The sequence below is a fragment of the Psammomys obesus genome, unplaced genomic scaffold, assembly GCF_907164565.1.
Source record: "Psammomys obesus unplaced genomic scaffold, mPsaObe1.curated_primary_1811, whole genome shotgun sequence".
NCBI classification, from domain to species: Eukaryota; Metazoa; Chordata; class Mammalia; order Rodentia; family Muridae; genus Psammomys; species Psammomys obesus.
Genome location: NW_026587032.1, coordinates 3,418,190 through 3,437,809, shown reverse-complemented (window position 1 = coordinate 3,437,809; position 19,620 = coordinate 3,418,190). Strand labels below are relative to the sequence as shown.

At 48.6% G+C, this 19,620-nt stretch overlaps 1 protein-coding gene across 2 annotated transcripts in view; it reads left to right on the top strand.

Moving 5' to 3' along the window:
* The first annotated feature begins 4,205 nt into the window (after positions 1-4,205).
* Slc36a3 (solute carrier family 36 member 3) overlaps positions 4,206-19,620 on the top strand; it is a 24,951-nt gene continuing 9,536 nt past the window's right edge. Inside the window, exons 1-6 of one of the 2 annotated variants that reach the window (XM_055602857.1) lie at positions 4,212-4,241; positions 4,373-4,695; positions 7,197-7,287; positions 9,598-9,686; positions 12,671-12,766; positions 18,653-18,737. In XM_055602857.1, the coding sequence (XP_055458832.1) occupies positions 4,496-4,695; positions 7,197-7,287; positions 9,598-9,686; positions 12,671-12,766; positions 18,653-18,737 (561 nt within the window). In that variant the 5' untranslated portion in view covers positions 4,212-4,241; positions 4,373-4,495. Of the gene's footprint in view, positions 4,696-7,196; positions 7,288-9,597; positions 9,687-12,670; positions 12,767-18,652; positions 18,738-19,620 lie in introns of both variants that reach the window. The other variant, XM_055602856.1, reaches the window with a different exon arrangement.

Here is a 19,620-nt window from a genome sequence, read left to right as displayed (position 1 = left end):
GAGGCTACACGGCCTGTGTTGTTGGAGATGATGTGGCACTGAGGCAGGCAGTCCCACGACGGCCACGGTCATGGCCGTGCTCAGCTTGCTTTCCCTTTTCATTACGTCCAGGACCCCAGCCTGTTGGAATGGTGCCACCCGCTTCAATTAACCCAGTCTAGAAAGTCCTTCACAGACACACCCAGAAGCTTGTCTCCCAGGCCGTTCTAGTTTCGTCTAGTTGACAGTGCACTGTGCACTGGGAACGAGGGACGGTGGTCAGCCTGGCAAATGACCCCTGCTAAAACCCGCTCTTGTGCCTTTGCAGCCTTCCGTCTCTCTGTGACGTTCGGGAAATGTGGAGGGGCCTTGGGTGGAGACCATTGGCCATCTTCCCAATTCCCAAGCTTCTTCTGTGTGTTACTTGCTACTCGTTTGGGCTTTTATAAGGTATCTCCACATTCCCACTCAAACAGGGGCAGAGTTGGCTGTCCACACGGAAACCCCAAGTCCCTCAGAGTGCCTGCTGGGAGATGGGACTCCAAGCCTGGGCAATGGTCAGCAGTCCGCCTTTCCAGAAACAGGCCACCGTTTGTACCCTCAACTCTCTGTTTCATCGACAGTTCTAAAGGAGCCCCAGAAAGGTAGTCTTCCTTCCCCTGTTCATACTTGTTCTCCACTGACAAGATTGTCTTATTGTGCAAGATAATCAGGTTAATCTTGTTTTTGCAATTTATTTTCCTTTTATGTGTGTGTGTGTGTGTGTGTGTGTGTGTGTGTGTGTGTGTGTCACAGGATAATATCATATCTACTGGAGCTGGAGTTACAAGTGGTTTTGTATAAACTCAGGTCCTCTTCAAGGGCAGCAAGCACTGTTAATTCCTGAGCCACCTCTCCAGCCCCTAATTTTCTTGTCAAGATCTAAGTGGCTCTAGCTAAATCTCTGAGTGCATTAGATAAGAAACACTAATGCAAGAGGTAGATACAAGCTGGGGCTCATTAGCAATTATCCACATCATCTAAACTGCCAGCAAGCGCATCTGAGTGACAGCTCCATTTTCAGGTTGTTAGTATTGTCTGTTTACTCAGACATTCACATGAATGTACGTGCGACTTTTTCCCACATCCACTAAAGAACTCTTCCTCCTCCTCCTCCTCCTCTTCCTCCTTTGAGGCAGGACTTCCTTGCTATGTAGTTGAATGCTATGTCCTTGAATGCCCAATCTTCCTTCTTCCCTTTCCTGGAATTACAAACATATGCAACACCCACACCCAACTCAGCTCCTCCTTCTTGGACTTTTGGGGCTTGCTGTTGAATCAGGGAGTACAGAAAGTTGCGCGTAATCACCCAGAAGACACAACCACGGGTGAGGTGTGTTTCCAGAGAGGGTTAGCTGGGAAGCAAAGGCCCAGCTTGGATACTTAGATCTTAGATCTTGGATACTGTCATCACCATCCCGTGGGCTGGGTTGTGAGCTGAATTAAAAGGAAGAAACAAGCTTTGGGGCAGTCCTCACTCTCTGCCTCCTGCCTGCAGATGTCACGTGACCAGGCGCCTCATATGTGTCCCCACCATTGATGGACTGTGCCCTCAAACCGGGAGCCAGAGCAAACCCCGCCTTTCCTTGAGCCACTTTTGTCAGGCGTTTGTCACCTCGGCGAGAACAGTTCCTGAGGTCTGACTATATCGCCATTTTCAGATGAGGAACCAGGCTTGGGAACATTAGTTTGCTGAAGACCAATGCTGTGACAAGAGGGTGAGGAACCCAGGCGTTTAACAGCACGGCTCCCTGTGGCTCTGCAAGGCCTGAAGGGCCTTTGAACAACGTGAAAGTGGAAGGTCAAAGGGAACGATAGAAAAAAATATTTCTAGAGAATTACATTGTTTTGTATTTATTCATTGTGTGTATGTGTCTGTGTATGTACACAAGTGTGTAATGGTGTGTGTGTGTGTGAGAGAGAGAGAGAGAGGGGCGGTGGTGACAACTTTGAGAATCTGTTTTCTTCTTCCTCCATATGAGTCCCAGAGATTGAATTCAGGTCATATTTTTATCTACTGATCCATTTCACTAGCCCTAAAAAAATTAAAACTTATAAAATAAATTATTTTTTTTTTTTGGAGACAGGGCCTTGCCCTGTAGCACAGGCTAGGCTGGGACTTCCTGTGTAGACTCCCAGAGAACAGAGATCTGGTTGCCTCTGCCCCCCTACCAAAACCTCATGCACTGCCACGCCTACCCATCCTAAGAGAAGTTTCCGGAAGGGCCCTGGAGACTGAGCAACCCCATGAATGTACACTAAGTGGCGTCCTTAGTTCCAGTGGCCCCAGTGGTGACAAGGTAAATCATCTCATCTACACACCATTACCGCAATTTTTCCCAAAGCAGAATTGTCCCATGGTGTTGGTGGTTGGGGGTCGGGGAGAAGGCAGGGATGGAGGGGGTGGCCGGGGAATGGGACAACGTCCGGTGCCTGCACGCAGACACCCCAGAGAGGGCGGTTGACCCTGGGGTGTGATGTCTTCCTCACCTGAGTTTTGCTTTCTGGTAAGCCCAGCATGGCATTTGTGACCTGTCTCCCTTTCCCTTTGTGTTCTTAGCCGAGGGTTTCTTGCGCCCGACCACAGCCTGCTGTCCTAAGAGTGCGGACTCCTTAGCGTGGACCACGGGAAAGAGGGACCTTAATCACCCTGCTAGGACTGCCACTGCAGAAAATGGGCTTGTTTTGGTTCCTCAAAACAGAAGTAGCAGAGCTGCCATGTGACCCCACCACCCTCCCAGACTAGTCTTTTTTTTTTTTCTAATATATTATTTGTATTACTTCCTTGAGGGTTTCACACACGCATACAATGTACTGTGATCATATTCTCTTCTTTCCCATGACTTAGGAACGGTTTCTATTGCTGCAAGGAGACGCCGGGACCAAAAAAAAAAAAAAAAAAAAAAGCAAGTTGGAGAGGAAACTGTTTGGCTTACACTTCCTCATTGTAGGCTATCTTTAGAGGAAGTCAGGACCAGAACTCAAGCAGGGCAGGAACCTGGAGTCAGGAGATGCTGCAGAGGCCATGGAGGGGTGCTGCTTACTGGCTTGCTCAGTGTGCTTTCTTATAGAACCCAGGACCACCAGCCCAGGGATGGCCCCACCACAATGGGCTGGGCCCTCAAGCATCAATCACTGATTAAGAAAAGGCCATACTGGCCATCTCATAACCCGATCTTATGAAGGCATTTTCTTAACCGTGTTCCCTCATCTCAGGTGACTTTAGCCTGTGTCAGGTTGACATAAAACTATCCAGCACACACAACCAGTCCTCCCAGACCCACCCTCACTCTCTACTTCCTCCCAACCTTGTTTCTTTCTTACAATTACCCACTGAGTCTAATTTGAGCCAGCCATGCAATCATGGGCGTAGGGCTGTCCGCTGGAGTGTGTTCTCCCTGTTAAGGTCATGGGCTGTAAAACTGGCTTTGCCTCCCTCAGAAGCCACCAACTGCCAGTAGTTCCTCAGCTAGGTGTGTGTGGGTGAGAGAGAGAGACTCCCTTGGCCACTGGAGTAAAAGAGGACCAGGGTTGCCTTGTGTGGCAGATTAAAGGTTGCAGGGGGGACAAGTGGCTCCTTGAGGTTGTCATGGTGAGGAGACAGCTCAACGGTGAAGTACATGATGATGGCATCATCATAGGCAGAGCATGCTGACCACACGACTAAAACACAGTGCATCAGCTCTGGGAAGGCAGCTTCCATCCAGTCCTTGCTGAGGCCCCGCCCATTCTTCCTCTTCCTCGGGCCCCCAAATATTGGGGCAATCCTTGACTGCTCCCTTTCTTTTCTGTCACATTTGAAGCCCATCAGCACATTCTCTAGGCTTTTACATTTGAAACAGCACTCGCCAGCCCGGTGCTTTGCCAACCGACCGAGTCCTCTCTCCAACCTACAAACGACTTTAAAAGTGTACTTTTAACCCCTTCCCAATTAGGTGGTGGGCCACACTGTGCAGAGGATCTGAGCAGTTGGCATTTTAGCTGGCACAAGCCACTGTTTTTCCTGCAGCTAGAGACACTGGGACCACAGGTGACACTCTGCATGCTGGGCAGCCTCCATTGTGAGGTAGCTGTGGCTGGCTCCTTGAGAGGAACAAACCCTGAGACTGAGCCCATAGCCAGACACCAGAACTTCCGGTCTCATGATACCTTCCTGCTCCCACTCATGTTCCCCACGGACTACGGCATCAAGGGCTGAGCTGGGAGAGAGGCTGAAAGTCTATGTGAGTCCTGACAGATGTCAAGGCAGCCCTGAGGGGGATCACTCTCCCTGGAGAGCCTGGTGAGGCACCTTCAACCCCAGCTTCTCCAGCCACCACCATCCTGTGATTCACATTCTCTGGGCTTTACCCAGGGCCAGGCACATCCACGAGTCAGAAGCCAGCATCTGAGACCAGCTGTCTGGATGGCTTCTCCTGAAGAAAGCCCATCGAGGGTCTACTGCAGCTGAGTGCTGTTCCTCTGCTACCTGTCCACCATGGGGAAGACATCGCTGCTTAGAAAAGACAACAGTGAGCAGAATTTGCTTGGTGGGTCTAAAGCCTCCTCAAATGGCAGTGGCGGTGGCGGAGGCAGCGGTGTCGACGGCGACAGTGGCAGCAGCGACAGTGGCAGCAGCAAGGGCGGCAGCAGCGTCTCCCGGCAGAAAGACCCTCACGGGGAAGCCAGTGCACTATTGTGAGTGGTCCCATCACCCTTCCAGGGCAAGTACAGCCAGACCTCAGCCTCTAAGGGCTTCCTCATGTACCCCGGTGGCACCGCAAAGTTCCAGAACCTAAGAATGTTGACACTCTGGGGAGTAGTCGGGGGGGGGGGGGGCGTCACATTTCCCAGTCCTTGCAAAGAGCTGCCTGGCGCAAAGAGCAGATCCCTGGCACCAGGAGGTTGCTGCTCTCTGCCCTGTCCTATCCTAGTCCACCCCTCCCCCAACAGAGATAGATCTTCCGATAAACACCGGATCACCCCTGGCCCGTTTTTACTGCCCCACACTCAGACATATAGAAGCTTTTCTCTAGACAGACTCGCACTCTGGAACCCAGACCGGCCTCAAATTTGCATTTCTCCTGCTTCAGCCTTCTCAGTGCCAGGATTACGGGATTGCCTCAACCCTGACAAGCAATGGTGATGTTTTATACCCAATCCTAAAGTGCCACTTATGTAAAACCTACAACTATTTATTTGATATGTCTTTGAAAGATACAGCACAGGGTTCCAGCCCTTGCCCAGGATGCACAAGGACCTGGGTTCCAGAGATGGAGGGCTAGAATGAGGGAGACAAAGAGAAAAAGAAAAGTGTAAAGTACACACACACACACACACACACACACAACCATGACTTCTGAGGAAGAGCTATGAGAGGCTGAGAGATAGGAAAGCAACATTTCTTTGCAAGGTTCTTTGATAAGCTTTCTTTTTAACTTCTAAATCTTTTACAATGAGTATTGCTGTCTGGTTTCAAGTATAGCTCGTATGTATATGCAATGTGGAGGGGCTCAAGAGACGACAAGAAATGCGGAGCACCATCATTCATGAGGAAATTCATTCAAAACCCTGCAAGTGCCATAGGCCCTTGTGTAGAAATCGTGCACACTTAAACAGAAATATTCCTATTCCTGGCCACCCAGTAGCCACAAGTGTGCTTATCTGTCACGGATGAGTCATGGGCACATTCTTCACAGTAGCATAGCAATGTACTGTTTTCAAGGGGAAACCAGAAAGCTTACCTTCCTAAATGTCTCAGCGTAGCCCCGAGCTTATGTGTGCTCTCCAAGGCCCTGTGACCCAAGGCAGCGTGCTGTTACCCAAGATACAATGGTTTCCCATAATGCCTCATCGTTTCCAGGTCAGGCAAGTGAGGCCGGTGCTATCTGTGATAGCACAGAAGGGAGAATTGAAGGGAGGAGAGACTGTAAGATGACGAGGAGTTGACAAAAGGGAAAAACCTAAGTGGGAGGAGGCTGTGACACACGTTCCAATAATTGTAGTCGTCAAGAAACAATTGTGTAGAAAGACTGGTGTCCCGGGCTTGCTGTGAATTAACTGAGACAGTGGTGCAGATGAAAGAGCACGTCTTTCCCATGTTGGTAGACAGATGTTAGAAATAGGTTTGGGTCCCTTGCAGCTCTCACTCTGGGGCAGGAGCTTTCTCTCTGTCAGATTTACTGTGTGGTTTGTGCATCCTTTCGGCCTCCACCAGGAAAGCCCCATGGCCCGATGCTTGGTAATCTAGAAAGGGTGCGTGCCACTGCCCGCTTAAACCAGCTCCTCCAGGGAAGTCCAATGGCCACCCCCGACTCTGTTCTCACAGCCCTGTCACAGCCACTCTTCCCAGACTGGCCAGCAGCGGCTGGTACAGGTGTAAGGCACATCTGGAACCCCACAGTACCCAGTACTCATAGCACTGTGCACAGTAGTAGCAATGGCTGCTAAGCTTTGTGTCTTATCCAGTGCATAGCATGAGTCTATATTGTGGGAGATCTGTATGTATTTATTCAGATGAATGTTGGCTGAGTCATAGATGAAGGGCTGAATAGAATCAAGCAGATACTTTATATATGCCTATTCAATGATTGAACTTTCTCTAGTAAGTTAATGACCTAGTGAGTAGACATGGTGGCATCCCGGCTTTCAGGGGTGGAAGCAGGAAGATCAGGAGTTCTAGACCATCCTGAGTTACATAAGACTGTCTCAAATAACAAAATCTTTACGTCTTTAGATTAAGATGACTCGCCAACAAATTTTTTATGAATTGGAGCAGTGGTCACTGTTCTTCATTGCCTTTCTAAGCGTTAGAAGCACAGTAGGCCTCAGTGATTACTATTTGGGAGAATAAACCTCAGAATCTCCCAAATGGTGGCAAATTTCTATTTGCTTCACCTTCAGAACTTCCTGTTGGTTGTGCCTCCTGAGCTGGCACCAGCCCTGAGTCACATGTTCCAGGACAGCACCCTGACACTGGGAGTCACACCAGGCTTTACACATTAAGCTCTGTCCTCTCCCCGACACACACACACACACACACACACACACAGCTGGGGGAAAGCTAGGAGACAGCCCTGCCTTGCCTTTCCATTCCCTCTCTTTTCCCTTTGCTTTCTTCCTCTTCTTTCTCCTGCCCTTGCCCCACCCCCCCTTTCCCTTCCCCACAATAGCTTCTTCTCTCACTTTCCCTACGACAGGTTTATGAAAATCTTTATCCACCTGTTGAAAAGCAACATTGGCACAGGGTTCCTGGGACTTCCCCTGGCTGTGAAAAACGCTGGATTGTTGGTAAGAGGCAGCATGGGCTAGAAATCAGATTCATCCAAGTTGGGGTGGGGAGAGACACGTCTCTAGACCTCTGTGATGGGTGACTCTCGGGGTCTGGGCTCTGCAATAGCAGCTGTGCCCATCACATCCCTAGAACCAACCAGGAAGAACGCAGAATCTCCACTCATCACCCCCCTGTCCAGCCTCCCCCACTTTCCCTTCTACATCACACTTTGTCCTTGTAAACTTGTGTGTGTGTGTGTGTGTGTGTGTGTCTGTGCTCTCGCGAGTGAGTGACTCCTGTTCCGTACACCTCATAAGTCACCAAGGCTTCGGCAAGAGGCTCTCCAGTTCAAGGCCAACCTAGACTCTGTAGTGAGTTTCAGGGAAGCCTGAGCTACAGAGCAAGAATGCTTCAAAAAAATAAAAACAAACAGAAAACCCACAAGGGCTGAGAATGTGGCTTAGTCAAAGATTGGTTGCATGAAGCCCTGGGTCATAAGCACTTGGAAATAAAAATAAGAATAAAACCATCTGATGGTGTGTGAGACAGGGGCCAGGCGTGGAACTAAGGCTGTCCCACCAGTCCTCATGTCCCCTACACCCCGCTGACGCCACCTCCTGGCTTATGCCTCCTCTCGGAAACTACTGTGTCCTACGAGCATGAAGGCTGCACCTTACATGGGACATCCCTAGAATACTTAGGGAGCTTGCAAAAGACTGACGTACTTGCTCTGAATCTGCGATAATGAACGGCAGGGCTCCCCTTCCTCCCCACAGTCCAGCTCTGGAGACCTGCACGCAGAAAGCCCTCGTAGTGCCTGTAGGGTTTGGGTGATGCCATGTGTGGGTCTCTTTAGTCAGCTTGTCTTCTCCAAGCCTGTTAAGTGGCTCCTGGCTTCCTCCCACCTGACTTTTCTGATGACTAACAGTTCCAGTCAGAGGGAAGACCCTCTCCTTAGGAGCCCTCTAGATTCTAGATAGATGTCTGCAGAAGAGCATTAAACCCACGTAGCCCCAGGCAGACTGGCTCTGCCACCGCGCTCCCCGATGCCTCACTAGCTCTTCAGACTGTCCTCTTTACCTCCGAGAGTAGGGGTGTGCCTGGCTCCCCAGGATTAAAGGTTGTAAACAAGACGAGGTTCTGCCACGTGGAGGCTGCCTCCTAGTGAGGTCTAGCCGCACTCTTGGCCCCACATTTGTCTCTTTGTGACAAAATAATGTCACCTAGGGTACAGCTATAAAGTCACATTGTGCCCTTCCGGTCACATCCGGAAGACTGTGATTGACAATCAGCCTTGCTTCTAAAAAGGGGGTCTGACGAGCAGACTCGCTGGAGCAGCCATCCTCAACAGGGAAGAGTGTGCTACACCAGCCGCCATCCCTCCTCCGACAGACTGCCATGTCCAGGGACAGTTTGGGTCGTCAAGTCTTGGGGGAAGGTCCCTGCCCAGGGGTGCAGCCCTACCTGGCATCCTGCATTGCACAGAGTGGCTCAGACTGGCCTCAACAGACACACCCGCCACAGTGTCCCTGGGGTCTGCTGATTAACCGTCAGAACCTTGGTCTTTAAGGATTTTAGGTGTGCTGGGACTTAGGCGTGTAAAGGAGAGAAATTTACCATGGGGGATTCTGGAAGAATATACCTGGAGGCAGATGAAAAAAAGGCCTGGGTTGTATGGGATGGTGGACTCGCTGTCCCAGGAAGAATTCTAGCCAGTGTGGGAGAGGCCCTCAACAGTGACACTAAATAGGATCCAGAGGCAGAGGACATTGAGCTAACCACTCATCATGGACAACTTCTGGTTGGTTGGTTATGTAGTTAACTGATTAGTTGGTTAGTTGGTTAGGTAGCTGATTGGTTGCATGGTTGGTTAGTTAGTTGATTGGTTGAATACTTGGATGGTTGGTTGGTTGGTTGGCTGATTAGTTAACTGATTGGTTGAATAGTTGGATGGTTAGCTAATTGGTTGGATGGTTGGTAGGTTGGTTGGTTGGTTGGTTGGTTGGTTGGCTGGTTGATTGACTGGTTGGTTGGTTATAGGGTTTCACCATATAGCTCAAACCGGCCTCAAACTCACAGTGATCCTCCTGCGTCAGCCTAAGCACTGGCATTGTTGGCATGTACCTCCATACACAGTTTTCTGTCTGCTTGGGCCAGTGCAGGATGGAATCCAGGATGTTACACTTGCTCCCAAGCTCTCACCACTGAGCTACAACCCATCTAGAGAGTTTTACTCTGAGAAGAACTCTACTGTTCTGACTACACGGGGGCTAGGTTGTGGATGTGGCCAGCTTTCGTCTCACTGTCTTCCCGTTCTGTTCCTCCAGGTGGGGCCTGTCAGCCTCCTGGCCATCGGGGTCCTCACGGTGCACTGTATGGATATCCTGCTGAACTGCGCCAGCCACCTCACCCAGAGGTCAGAGCCCACCTCTCTCACCCTGAAGGATCCATCCCAGGACCACTTTTCCAGGCTATCACACCTGGTCCTCTGGATCTTCCAGAGGTGGCAAACAAAGGGGTTTCAAAGAGAGTCTCAAACAGAAACTGTTTTATCATTTGAGGAGCCACACAGGCCCATGTGTTAGAACACTTGGTCCAGCTGGTGGCACTGTTTGAGGAGGCTGTGGAAAGTTAGGAGGTGGAGCTTGTGGGAGGAAGTGGACCTTGTGCTTTCTGTCTATTCTGTTTCCTGGCTTGTTGGTGTGGGGAGCTCCAGTCTCACACTCCTACTCCGTAAACTCTACCATGCCTTTCTCAGCACAGTGGACTGTGTCCTTTCAAACTGTGAGACAAAATAAACCCTCCCTCCCTTCAAGTTGCTTCATGTCAGGTATTTGGTTACGCCAGAATACAGCCAGGCCTGAAGACGTGTGGTACAGGCTTTCTGGGTCCATCCCTAGCACCTCCAAAAAAAGCTGATACAGTGTGTTGGTGTGGACCCAATTCTGCAGTTAGTGAATTAGCAGCCATGCTGGCTCCGACACCCCTCCTCACCTGGAGGAACCAAAGGTAGCAAAATGTGCAAAGGTGCCCTATGAACTACTGGGTATGTGTGGGGTCCTCAGACATCCTCCTGGTTTGTTCAGTTTGGGGTTTTTATTTTGTTTTGGAATTTTATTTTATTTTATCTGTATACATGTGTGTACCCTCGTGAGTTTGTGTGTGCCGTACGTGTGCAGGAGCCCCCTGAAGCCAGAAGTAAGCATCAGATCCCCTGAGAAGGAGTTGTGGATAGTTGTGAGCCACCACATGTGGGTCCTTCGTCCCCTATAAAAAGCAGTACATGCTCTTAACCATTAAGCCATTTCTTCAGTCCTACCTCCCCTTTGATTTGAGTCATCAGGGTCTCAGGCAGCCCAGGCTTGCCTCCAAGTCACTATAGAGCTGAAGACGACTTTGAATTCCTGATCCACCTGCCTCCACCTCCCAAGTTCTAGTAACAAAGTCATGTGATTGCACACCCCTTTAATGTAGCGCTGGGGGTCGAACTCAGGGCCTTGAGGTATGCTAGGAAAGCACTTTACCAAATGAGCTGCAGCCCCATGCCCTTCTTTTTCTTTTCATCTTCCTACTCCAATACAGATACTTTGTCAGAGCCACTTGTTCCAGAAAAACCCTTTCAAGGAACGTTAATAAAAGTGAAGAAGACAGTTAGCATGACATGAGCTGTAGAGATGGCTCAGTGGTTTCTTTCTCAGGACGAAAAGAGAATACAATGAAAACACAGAACACTGAGCTCCTCAGGAAACAGCCACTCTTACTACATTCAGGTCCAGGTGTGTCCCTGGAAGTGAGAAAAGACCTTATACAGAAGTCAAGGCTGAGGCAGGAGGATTACCAGTTCCAGGCCAGCCTGGGCTGTACCATGAGCATTTCTGAAGCAAGGGTATAGAGTAAAAGTTTTTACGGGCTAGGGATATAGCTCAGTGGTAGAGGACTCACCTGGCGTGCAAGTTCGGTGTCCAAACTCATCATAAAGCCAAACAAACAGAACCCAAGTGGACGTACCTGGAGTGTGTGCTGGTCAGAGCACCCTTTCGGCTTATAAATCACGTCACACATCAGGGTTTTGCAGTGATGTAAATGGCGTGAATCAGTTGAGCCAAGGGCTTTGCAAGATTTCTGCACTCCTCCCAGGAACCCCTCTGAGAGAGGGACTAGTTTTAATCCCATTTTACAGATGAATAGATTTAGGCTTAAATACTTTGGCCTGGGTCACACAGCTGGGAAATGGCAGAGCTGGACTTTGAAGACCTGTCTGACTTTTTTTTTTTTATTAGTTCTTTGAAAATTTCATACAAAGTTATGTAATCACATTCACCCTCCTCCCTCATTCCTTCCAGATCACTCCCTGCACCCTCCCAACTCTGTACTGCCCTCTTTTTCTTTCCTTTTCTTTTTTCCCTTCCTTCTGCCCTTCCTTCCTTCCTTTCTTCCTGTTGTTAAACCCATCCTTAACCATCAGTGACTCTCTGAATGGCCCCTCCCCAAGTCCTCCAGGTCCTCACACCTCCTGCAAGCACTAACCTGCCAACAGTCTGGCTTTGCCCTTTGGCTAATGGCATCTTTCATTTTTCTCTGACATAAACATTTCAAAACAATGGTCTTTTATCTGACTAGGGCCTTCTGCCATTTTTGTTTTGGTAACTCCCTAGACTGGCTTTAAATCTTTACGTAGTCCGGAATGAGCTTGATCTCCAGATCTCCACAGCTACCTGCAGAGGCCTGGGATGACAGGCACGCCATTTTTAGAAGGCTTCATAAAGTCCTGAGCCTCGTTTCTGCCCCCCAGCCGTGCAGTTAGCACTGTGCATGTGGCATGTGGCCAGCAGCAGCTGCTCCTCTCTGTTCCCACACAGAGCCAGAAGAGTTCTACTGAAGAGCCACCTACTCCCCCTTAGAAAGGAAGATAGCATCCTCCTCGAAGGGCTTCGAAATCTCGGTGTAAACCAAGACCCACCCTGGCTGGCCACGCCCATTCTGCCTCCACCTCCTCTCCTGCTTTGCTTATTTAAACCAACGAACAGATGCTGCTTATTCCGAAGGACAAGACCAAGGAAACCTGCCTAAATACTGTGTTTAAAGCATGCTGCTGGGTGCATGCCTATAGGGAGGTGGAGGAAGGGGCAAGAGGTCAAAGCTGTTCCCAGTGGCACATGTTCCAGGCCGCCCCAGCCTACGTGAGACCCCGTCAAAGAAAAACAAAAAAAGAAAAAGCACAAACGCATAAAATTGTATAAACTAGTACGTAAACTCCTGAGGGTTGCATAAATGGTACTATTATTAGAAAGTTCACAGGACATCCCGGCCTCACACAAATGCACACAACAGTCGCCAGCCTAGGCGCATACCTTTAGCAAAAGTGTTTTAACTTACGCATCATTTATCCTTTCACCCTAGACTGCAGAGGAGTCTTGTGAACTATGAAGAGACTACAATGTACAGCCTGGAAACATGCCCGAATCCTTGGTTGAGGACGCACTCAGTGTGGGGCAGGTACTGGTTGCACAAGCGCTAACAGTTACAGTGATGGAACCATGACAGAACCCCCCCCCCCGCCTGCTCTAGCTTTATGTCTGCTCACACAAGGATTTTCATCGGTTTGTTTTTGTTTTTTTTTTTTTTAAGATTTTATTTTATGTTTAATTAGATCTATCTGTGTGCCTGTATGGGAGTATGAACAAAATGAGTGCAAGTTCCCCTAGGAGGGCAGAAAAGAGCACAGGAGGTGGAGGTATACATTTTATAATTTATAATTACAATAATTATAATTTATATTACAACCCCTGATGTAAAGCCAGCTCCTTACATCAGGGGTTGTAAAGCCCCTGATGTGGGTGCTGGGAACTGAACCTGGGTCCAGTTCTCCAAGAGTATATGTTTGCTTAGCCACTGAGCCATCTCTCCAGCCCCTGATTGCACGTTTTGTTTGTTTGTTTTGTTTTGTTTTTGTTTAGCAGACAGGCTCTTTTTGGAAACCATCGAGCAAGACAGTATCTCTCCACAGCCCCAGCCCCACCTCCTTCTTCACCTTAGTACATCAAGATGTGTGTGGGTGTAAAAGGGCCAAGAACTTATATAGCCAGGGTGACCCTGAACTAGCCCAGAAGCCAAGGATGACTTTGAACTTCCCATATACCCCGCTGCGGTACACACAGCGAAAATTCCATAAATGCTAGGCTAGAACCCTTCCAATTGAGCTCCAGCTTGAGCCCTGGTTCATTTTATGTTTTCTTGTACACTACTTAAAATCATAGGTGTAAACTTTAAATTAATTTTGCTTACTGACTTGCTCCCATGAAACAGTCTCTTGCACATCAAGCTGGCCTCAGACATGCTCTGTAGCCCAAGATGACCCTCAACCAGACCCCTCCTCATTCTTCCCAAGTTCTGGGCATGCACCTGTACAGCTGTCCTGAAATTAGATTTCTTTTTAATCTTGTAGTGTATCAGTCACTTGTCCTGTCGCTACGACAATATCTGAGGAAAGCAACCTGAGGAAGAAAGGGTTTATCCCGGCTCACAGTTCCAGCCACTTACAGTCTACAGGGCCAGGGAAGGCATGGCAACCAGGGCAGGAGGTGACTGGTCACATTGTGTCCACAGCGGAAAGCAGAGAGAGATGCATGCTGGTGCTCAGCTCAGTTTCCTCCTTCTGCTTGCTCTAGGCCCCCCGCACAAAGCATGATACTACCTACCTCCAGAGTGGATCTTCCCACCTCAGCCAACCTATTCTTTGTTTGTTTGTTGGTTTGTTTTGTTTTATTGAGACAGGGTCTCTCTACATGCCCCTCTCTGGAACTTACTATGTAAACCAGGCAACTTCTGTCTGCCTCTGCTTTCTGAGTACTGGGATTAAACACAGGTGCCACCATACCTGGCCAGTCAACTTATTCTACAATGTCTCTCGCAGACGTGCCCTAAAATTTGTTTTCCTTACAATTCTATGTGCTGTTAACAGCAAAAATCAATCATCGCAGACACATATCCCTCTTTTTTCCATCTTGGGACACACAAGACACATCTCATCATTTGATGGCTCACTGTTCTCTGATGGGGATGTTTACCCTATTTTAGTTGACCAGTCCCTTCATGGTGGACATTTAGTTTGTTCCCTTTGTTATAGGGTAAAACCCAGGGACTACTCAGCACAACCCAAATTCAAATCAAGACTCTATTAAGCCTGTTGGTGACTGCTTGGAGAGAAACCCTTCACAGAGCAGCCCAAGAATGCATATTAAAGGGAGTTTTTAGAGACAAAGAACACAGGAAACTACATCCTGTTTGGCAGTTGCAGAAGGAAGCAAACAAGCTGTTTAATAAGAGCCAAGAACATGCAATTAGCAAAGACATTTCAACCCTGAGTGTCTAGAACATGGTTGGATGTTTTCCCATGAACCTTTCTGGGCTGTGAGCTCAGGGTGTAAGATGGAATTAACACCTTCCTCCCCTGTGTTGCCTTTGGTCAGAGTGTTTTGTCACAGCAACAGAGGAAGCTAGGACAGCCACCTTCCCAGAAGGCTGTCAGAAACACCAGAGCTCAAAGCCTGCCTGAATTCAAGACTTAGTAATGTAGGGAGACCCCTGTGCCAGGATTTTTTTTTAATTCACTTTACATCCCAGTAGTAGCCCCCTCCCTCCTCTCTTCCTGGTCCCATCCTCTCTCCCTCTTTTCTCATTCTCCCTCCCCTACTCCTCAGAAAAGAGGACCCCCCCACCACCAACAACCTACCTGAGCACATCAAGTTGCATCAGGACTGAGTGAGTCCTCTTCCCCTGTGACCTGGCAAGGCAGCCCTGCCAAGGGAAAGTGATAAAAAAGCAGGCAACAGAGTCCATGTCAAAGATAAATTCTTCTCCCCTTCCTAGGGACCCACTTGTTGACCAAGCTGCCCATTGGCTACATCTGTACAGGGTGCCTAGGTCCAGTCCATGCATGGTCCTTGGTTGGTGCTTCAGTCTTCATATGCCCCTATGAGCTCTGGTTAGTTGTCACTGTTGGCGAAGCTCCTGTCCCCTCTCTTCTATCATTCCCACCATCACCGCCACCACCACTCCACCACAAGTCTCCCTGCTTTCTGCCCAGTGCTTGGCTATGGGTCCCAGCATCTGTTTCAGTCCACTTCTGGGTACAGCCTCTATGCTAGGCTCCTGTCTGCAAGCTTAGCAGAGTATCATTCATAGTGTCAGAGGTTGAGTTTCTCCCCATGGGGTGGATCTCAGGTTCGGCCAGGCATTGATTGTGAGTTCCCTCAATCTCTGCTCTATTTTTATCCCTGCACATCTTGTAGGCAGAGTAAATTTTAGGTTGAAGTTTTTGTGGGTGAATTGGTGTTCTCCTCCTTCACTAGGAGCCCTGTCTAGTTAGAGGTGGTCTCTTTAGTCTTCATGACCCCTGCCACTAGGATTCTCAGCTGGAGTCACCCCCATGTCCCCCGAGGAGCCTACCCTGTCATGGGTCTTTAGCTTGTCACAGAGATGCCCCTACCCCGGCTTCTCTTCTCTCTGCAGGCCCTCTGTCTTCTCTCTCCTGCTCACCCCAAGTCTGCTCTCCACCCTCATTACTCTCCCTATTCCCTCTCTTACCCAATTCCCTCTCCTCAACTACCTCTGCTGCCTATTCTGTTTTCCCTTCTGAGTGAGACTGTGCATGGCTGGAAGCCCTGGGTTAGATCCTCATCACCACTCACTTGAGCACCCACGCACACACACATGCACTTGCCCACAAGCACACACAGGCAGAGACACACAAGCTGATCCTATTCTAAATGTTTTTCTGTTTGAGCATGTCTTATCACCTTATCAGTCTTGAGTAGGACTCCAGCGAGAGACTACGCTGCCCTAGAAAAATGGTGTGACCAGAGATCTCATGACAAAATAACACATCAAAGGTACAAAAGACCTTGATAATCATGGGACAAAGACATCTTGAGACCCCGCCATGTGACCTTCTCTGACAGTCCTTCCCTGGAATGTCTACACCTCTGCAGCTGCAGTCCCTTCCACAGCACCTGCCCCGGGCTCCTCAATCGAGCGAGCCCTTACAGCCCAATCAGAAACTGTTCTAGTTATCAGCCAGATGAGGTCAGGATCCATGTCTGATGACATCTCTTAAGTAGACAGATAAGGCAGTAACAGCCCCTGGAGGTCAACATGCCTGTTGAGATGGAAAATTATACAGCTCAGAGGACACAACCAAGTAACTCAAACCCACACAGGAGTTTAGTGTCAGAGCAAAGACTAGAACTCGAGACGCCCTACTTTCTACCCACCAGGATTCCCTCATCCCATTTCTTTGGAAATCAGTAACTGAGGAAATCTGGAAACCCCCGAGAGCGGGGAAGGGAGTGGAGAGTCTCGCTTCAACCAGCAATTCTTCCCTTTCAGTGCACTGAGAGGAACTCAGAGGCTTGACTAAGCGCTCCTGCCCCACAGAGGTAGCAATCATCAATGGAGGCTCAGCCTTTAGATGGAAAGCCACTGGTGGGGAACCTTGTGACCGAGGGTGCAGCGGTGCCCCCCGCCCAGGGTGCCAAGCTGAGCCCATAGCAGTCCACAGGTGTCCTGTGACTGAATAACGGACATAAAGATCCAGTCTAAAATTCTCTTACAAAAAAAAAAAAAAAAATCAGTGAAGAAATGTCATCAAATCAAACCTCTGGACCTGAGATCAGCTCTCAAGAAACACCCAAGGACGGAGCCAGAGATAAATGATCCACAAGACCAAGCCTAGAAAAAAAAAAAAAAAAGGATGTGCCGGCTGAACAGATGCTCTGTCAAAGGCAGCTACCACCGAAGAGTAAAAAGCTGCAGGAAAAAAATGAAAATAGGTCTGGGATGTAGGTTAAGAGTAGAGCGCCTAGCCAGGTGCAGTAGCGCACAACAGTAATCCCAGCACTCAAGGAGGCAGAGGCAGGTGGATCTCTATGAATTTGAGGCCACCCTGGTTTACAGAGTGAGTCGAGGACAGCCGAGAGAAATCCTGTCTTGGAGAAAAAATAAAACAAAAACAAACAAACAACCAGAAGAGTAGAGTTCCTGTCTAGCATGCATGAAGTCCTGGTACCAGAAAACAATCCTCAGTACCAGAAAAACAGCAAACAAAACCCTACAGAGCAAATCAGGCAGGGTGGCATAGGCCTATAATCCCAGCAGTCAGGGAGGCAGAAGCAGACAGATTTCTGTGAGTACGAGGCCAGCCTGGTTTACAAAGCAAGTCCAGGATAGCCAAGGCTACACAGAGAAACCCTGTCTCAAAACAAAAAAACAAAAACAAAAACAAAAACAAAAAAAAAAACACAGCAGGAAGAATATGCTAATTTTTCAAAGTTAAGTGGAATGCCTAGGCTTGCCTAAACCAACTTTGTAATGTGGGTGTCAGTAAATTCTAAAACCCTGGGTATAAGGAGGTACATGTAATGAGAGGTCCAAAACCACAGAACAAGAGGCCATGGTCCCCCCAGCATGTTAAAAGAGGAACAGAGTGCTACTGCCTTTGTCATCTGCCCTAAGTGCTTCCAGAAATCTAATCTGGAGGAAACAGTCACACCAGCACACCATGTGGGCAGTTTTTGAAGGCCAGCCTGAACTCTCCAAAATGACCTAATAGAAAGCAGGGTCGTACTCGTGCAAAAATATTCCATGTTGGAAAAAAAAAAAAAAAAGGCTAAAGAGGTACAAACATAACATACAGCTTTGGGGGGAAAAAAATTAACAGAGAAGAAAAGTTAAGCCAGGTATAGTGGCATACCTGCAACTCCAGCACTTGGGAGGGAGAGGGAGGAAAATCGGGGGTTCAGGAGCAGCCTGAGCTATATAGGAAGTTTAAAGCTAGCCTTGGCCTCCCACCCAAAAAAGAGTGTATTTGTGAGATAATCAAGACATCTAAAATATAGACTACATATTTGATGTTGATTTCTGTCTATCAAGGTTTAAGAGAAATCTGCCTGAGATATTTCAGATGGATATTTCATGACTTCTGGATTTGTCATTGAAATCATTGTGTGTGTGTGTGTGTGTGTGTGCATGTACACGTAATGTAATTCAGGGCCAAAGATAGCTACGAATAAATTTCATTATGTATGGTTGTGGGTGATTGTGGTGATGCCAGCACTATCAGGGAAGAAGCTAGAAACTCAGGAGTTCAAGGTCACACTTAGCTACGTGGATAATCAGAGGCCAGCCTGGGCGGCATGAGTCCCTATCTTAAAAAAGCAAACTAACTATCTATCTAAAGCCAGAGTTTACAGATAGTAATTCTATTATACTACCAACTTTTTCTGAGGGGCTGAATTTCCCCCAGGACAACCATCAACAAAACAACTGTTTCGAAGATCAGACCCATCCTTAAACAATAACTTGTCTCCTCCTCTTCCTCCCCAGGTACGTGGTGAGCTTCCTGCTGATCGTCACCCAGCTGGGCTTCTGCATTGTATATTTCATGTTTATGGCAGACAATTTACAGCAGGTGAAGAGAGCTCTTCTGGGTGGGGTGGGAGGAGAGTGGCCTCCCACCATTTGTGAGACCGTACACAGCACTCAACCCTGCCTGCCCTATATTAGACAACGGCTGGGGCCAGGGCAAGGCCAAAGCCGTTCCCTGTCCTCCTGAAAAGCGTCTCAGGTTGTCACATCCAAGATGTCTAACAAGCGGTCACCTTCCCCTCATCACGTTCCCAACAGGAGACAAGTCGGTCAGAGCATTCCTTCATGCCTCTGTGAGACTGAGACACACACCCCCCACCCCGCCTCACCCCCCCCACCCCTCCACCCCCCCCAACCCCCCCACCCCCGGCCAGAAAGAACAGTGAAGCTGTGTAACAGAGGGACTGCTGGAGCACAGTCTGCTCAATTCCCAGCCCCGCCCCACTTGGACCGCAAAGTCTGTAAAGGATGTGCTTACGTAACTGAAACCCTTTTCTAGTCATGTGAGGGGAAGAATCGCTACTTCACAGGGAAGAAAAGATTGTCTATCAGAACAACAACAACAAAAGACCTTTGGCCTTTTGGGTTTTATGATGGCCAGCATTTTCGGTTGTTAGAATCACATGCACTACAGTTAAGGTGTCTAGGTTTGCCGCTCTCAAAACCAGACATGATGTCTCACATCCATAAATGCCAACATTTGGAAGGTACAAGCAGAATGATCAAAAGTTCAAGGTCATACTCAGCTATATAGCAAGTCTGAGATAAGTCCAGCATCGGATACATGAGACCCTGTCTCAAAAAGTAGGGGGTAAAGGCATAGCTCAGGGAGTAAATTGCTTGTCTTGCAGGCACAGGGCCTGAATTCCATTTCCCAGGACATACATACATACATACATACATACATACATACATACATACATACA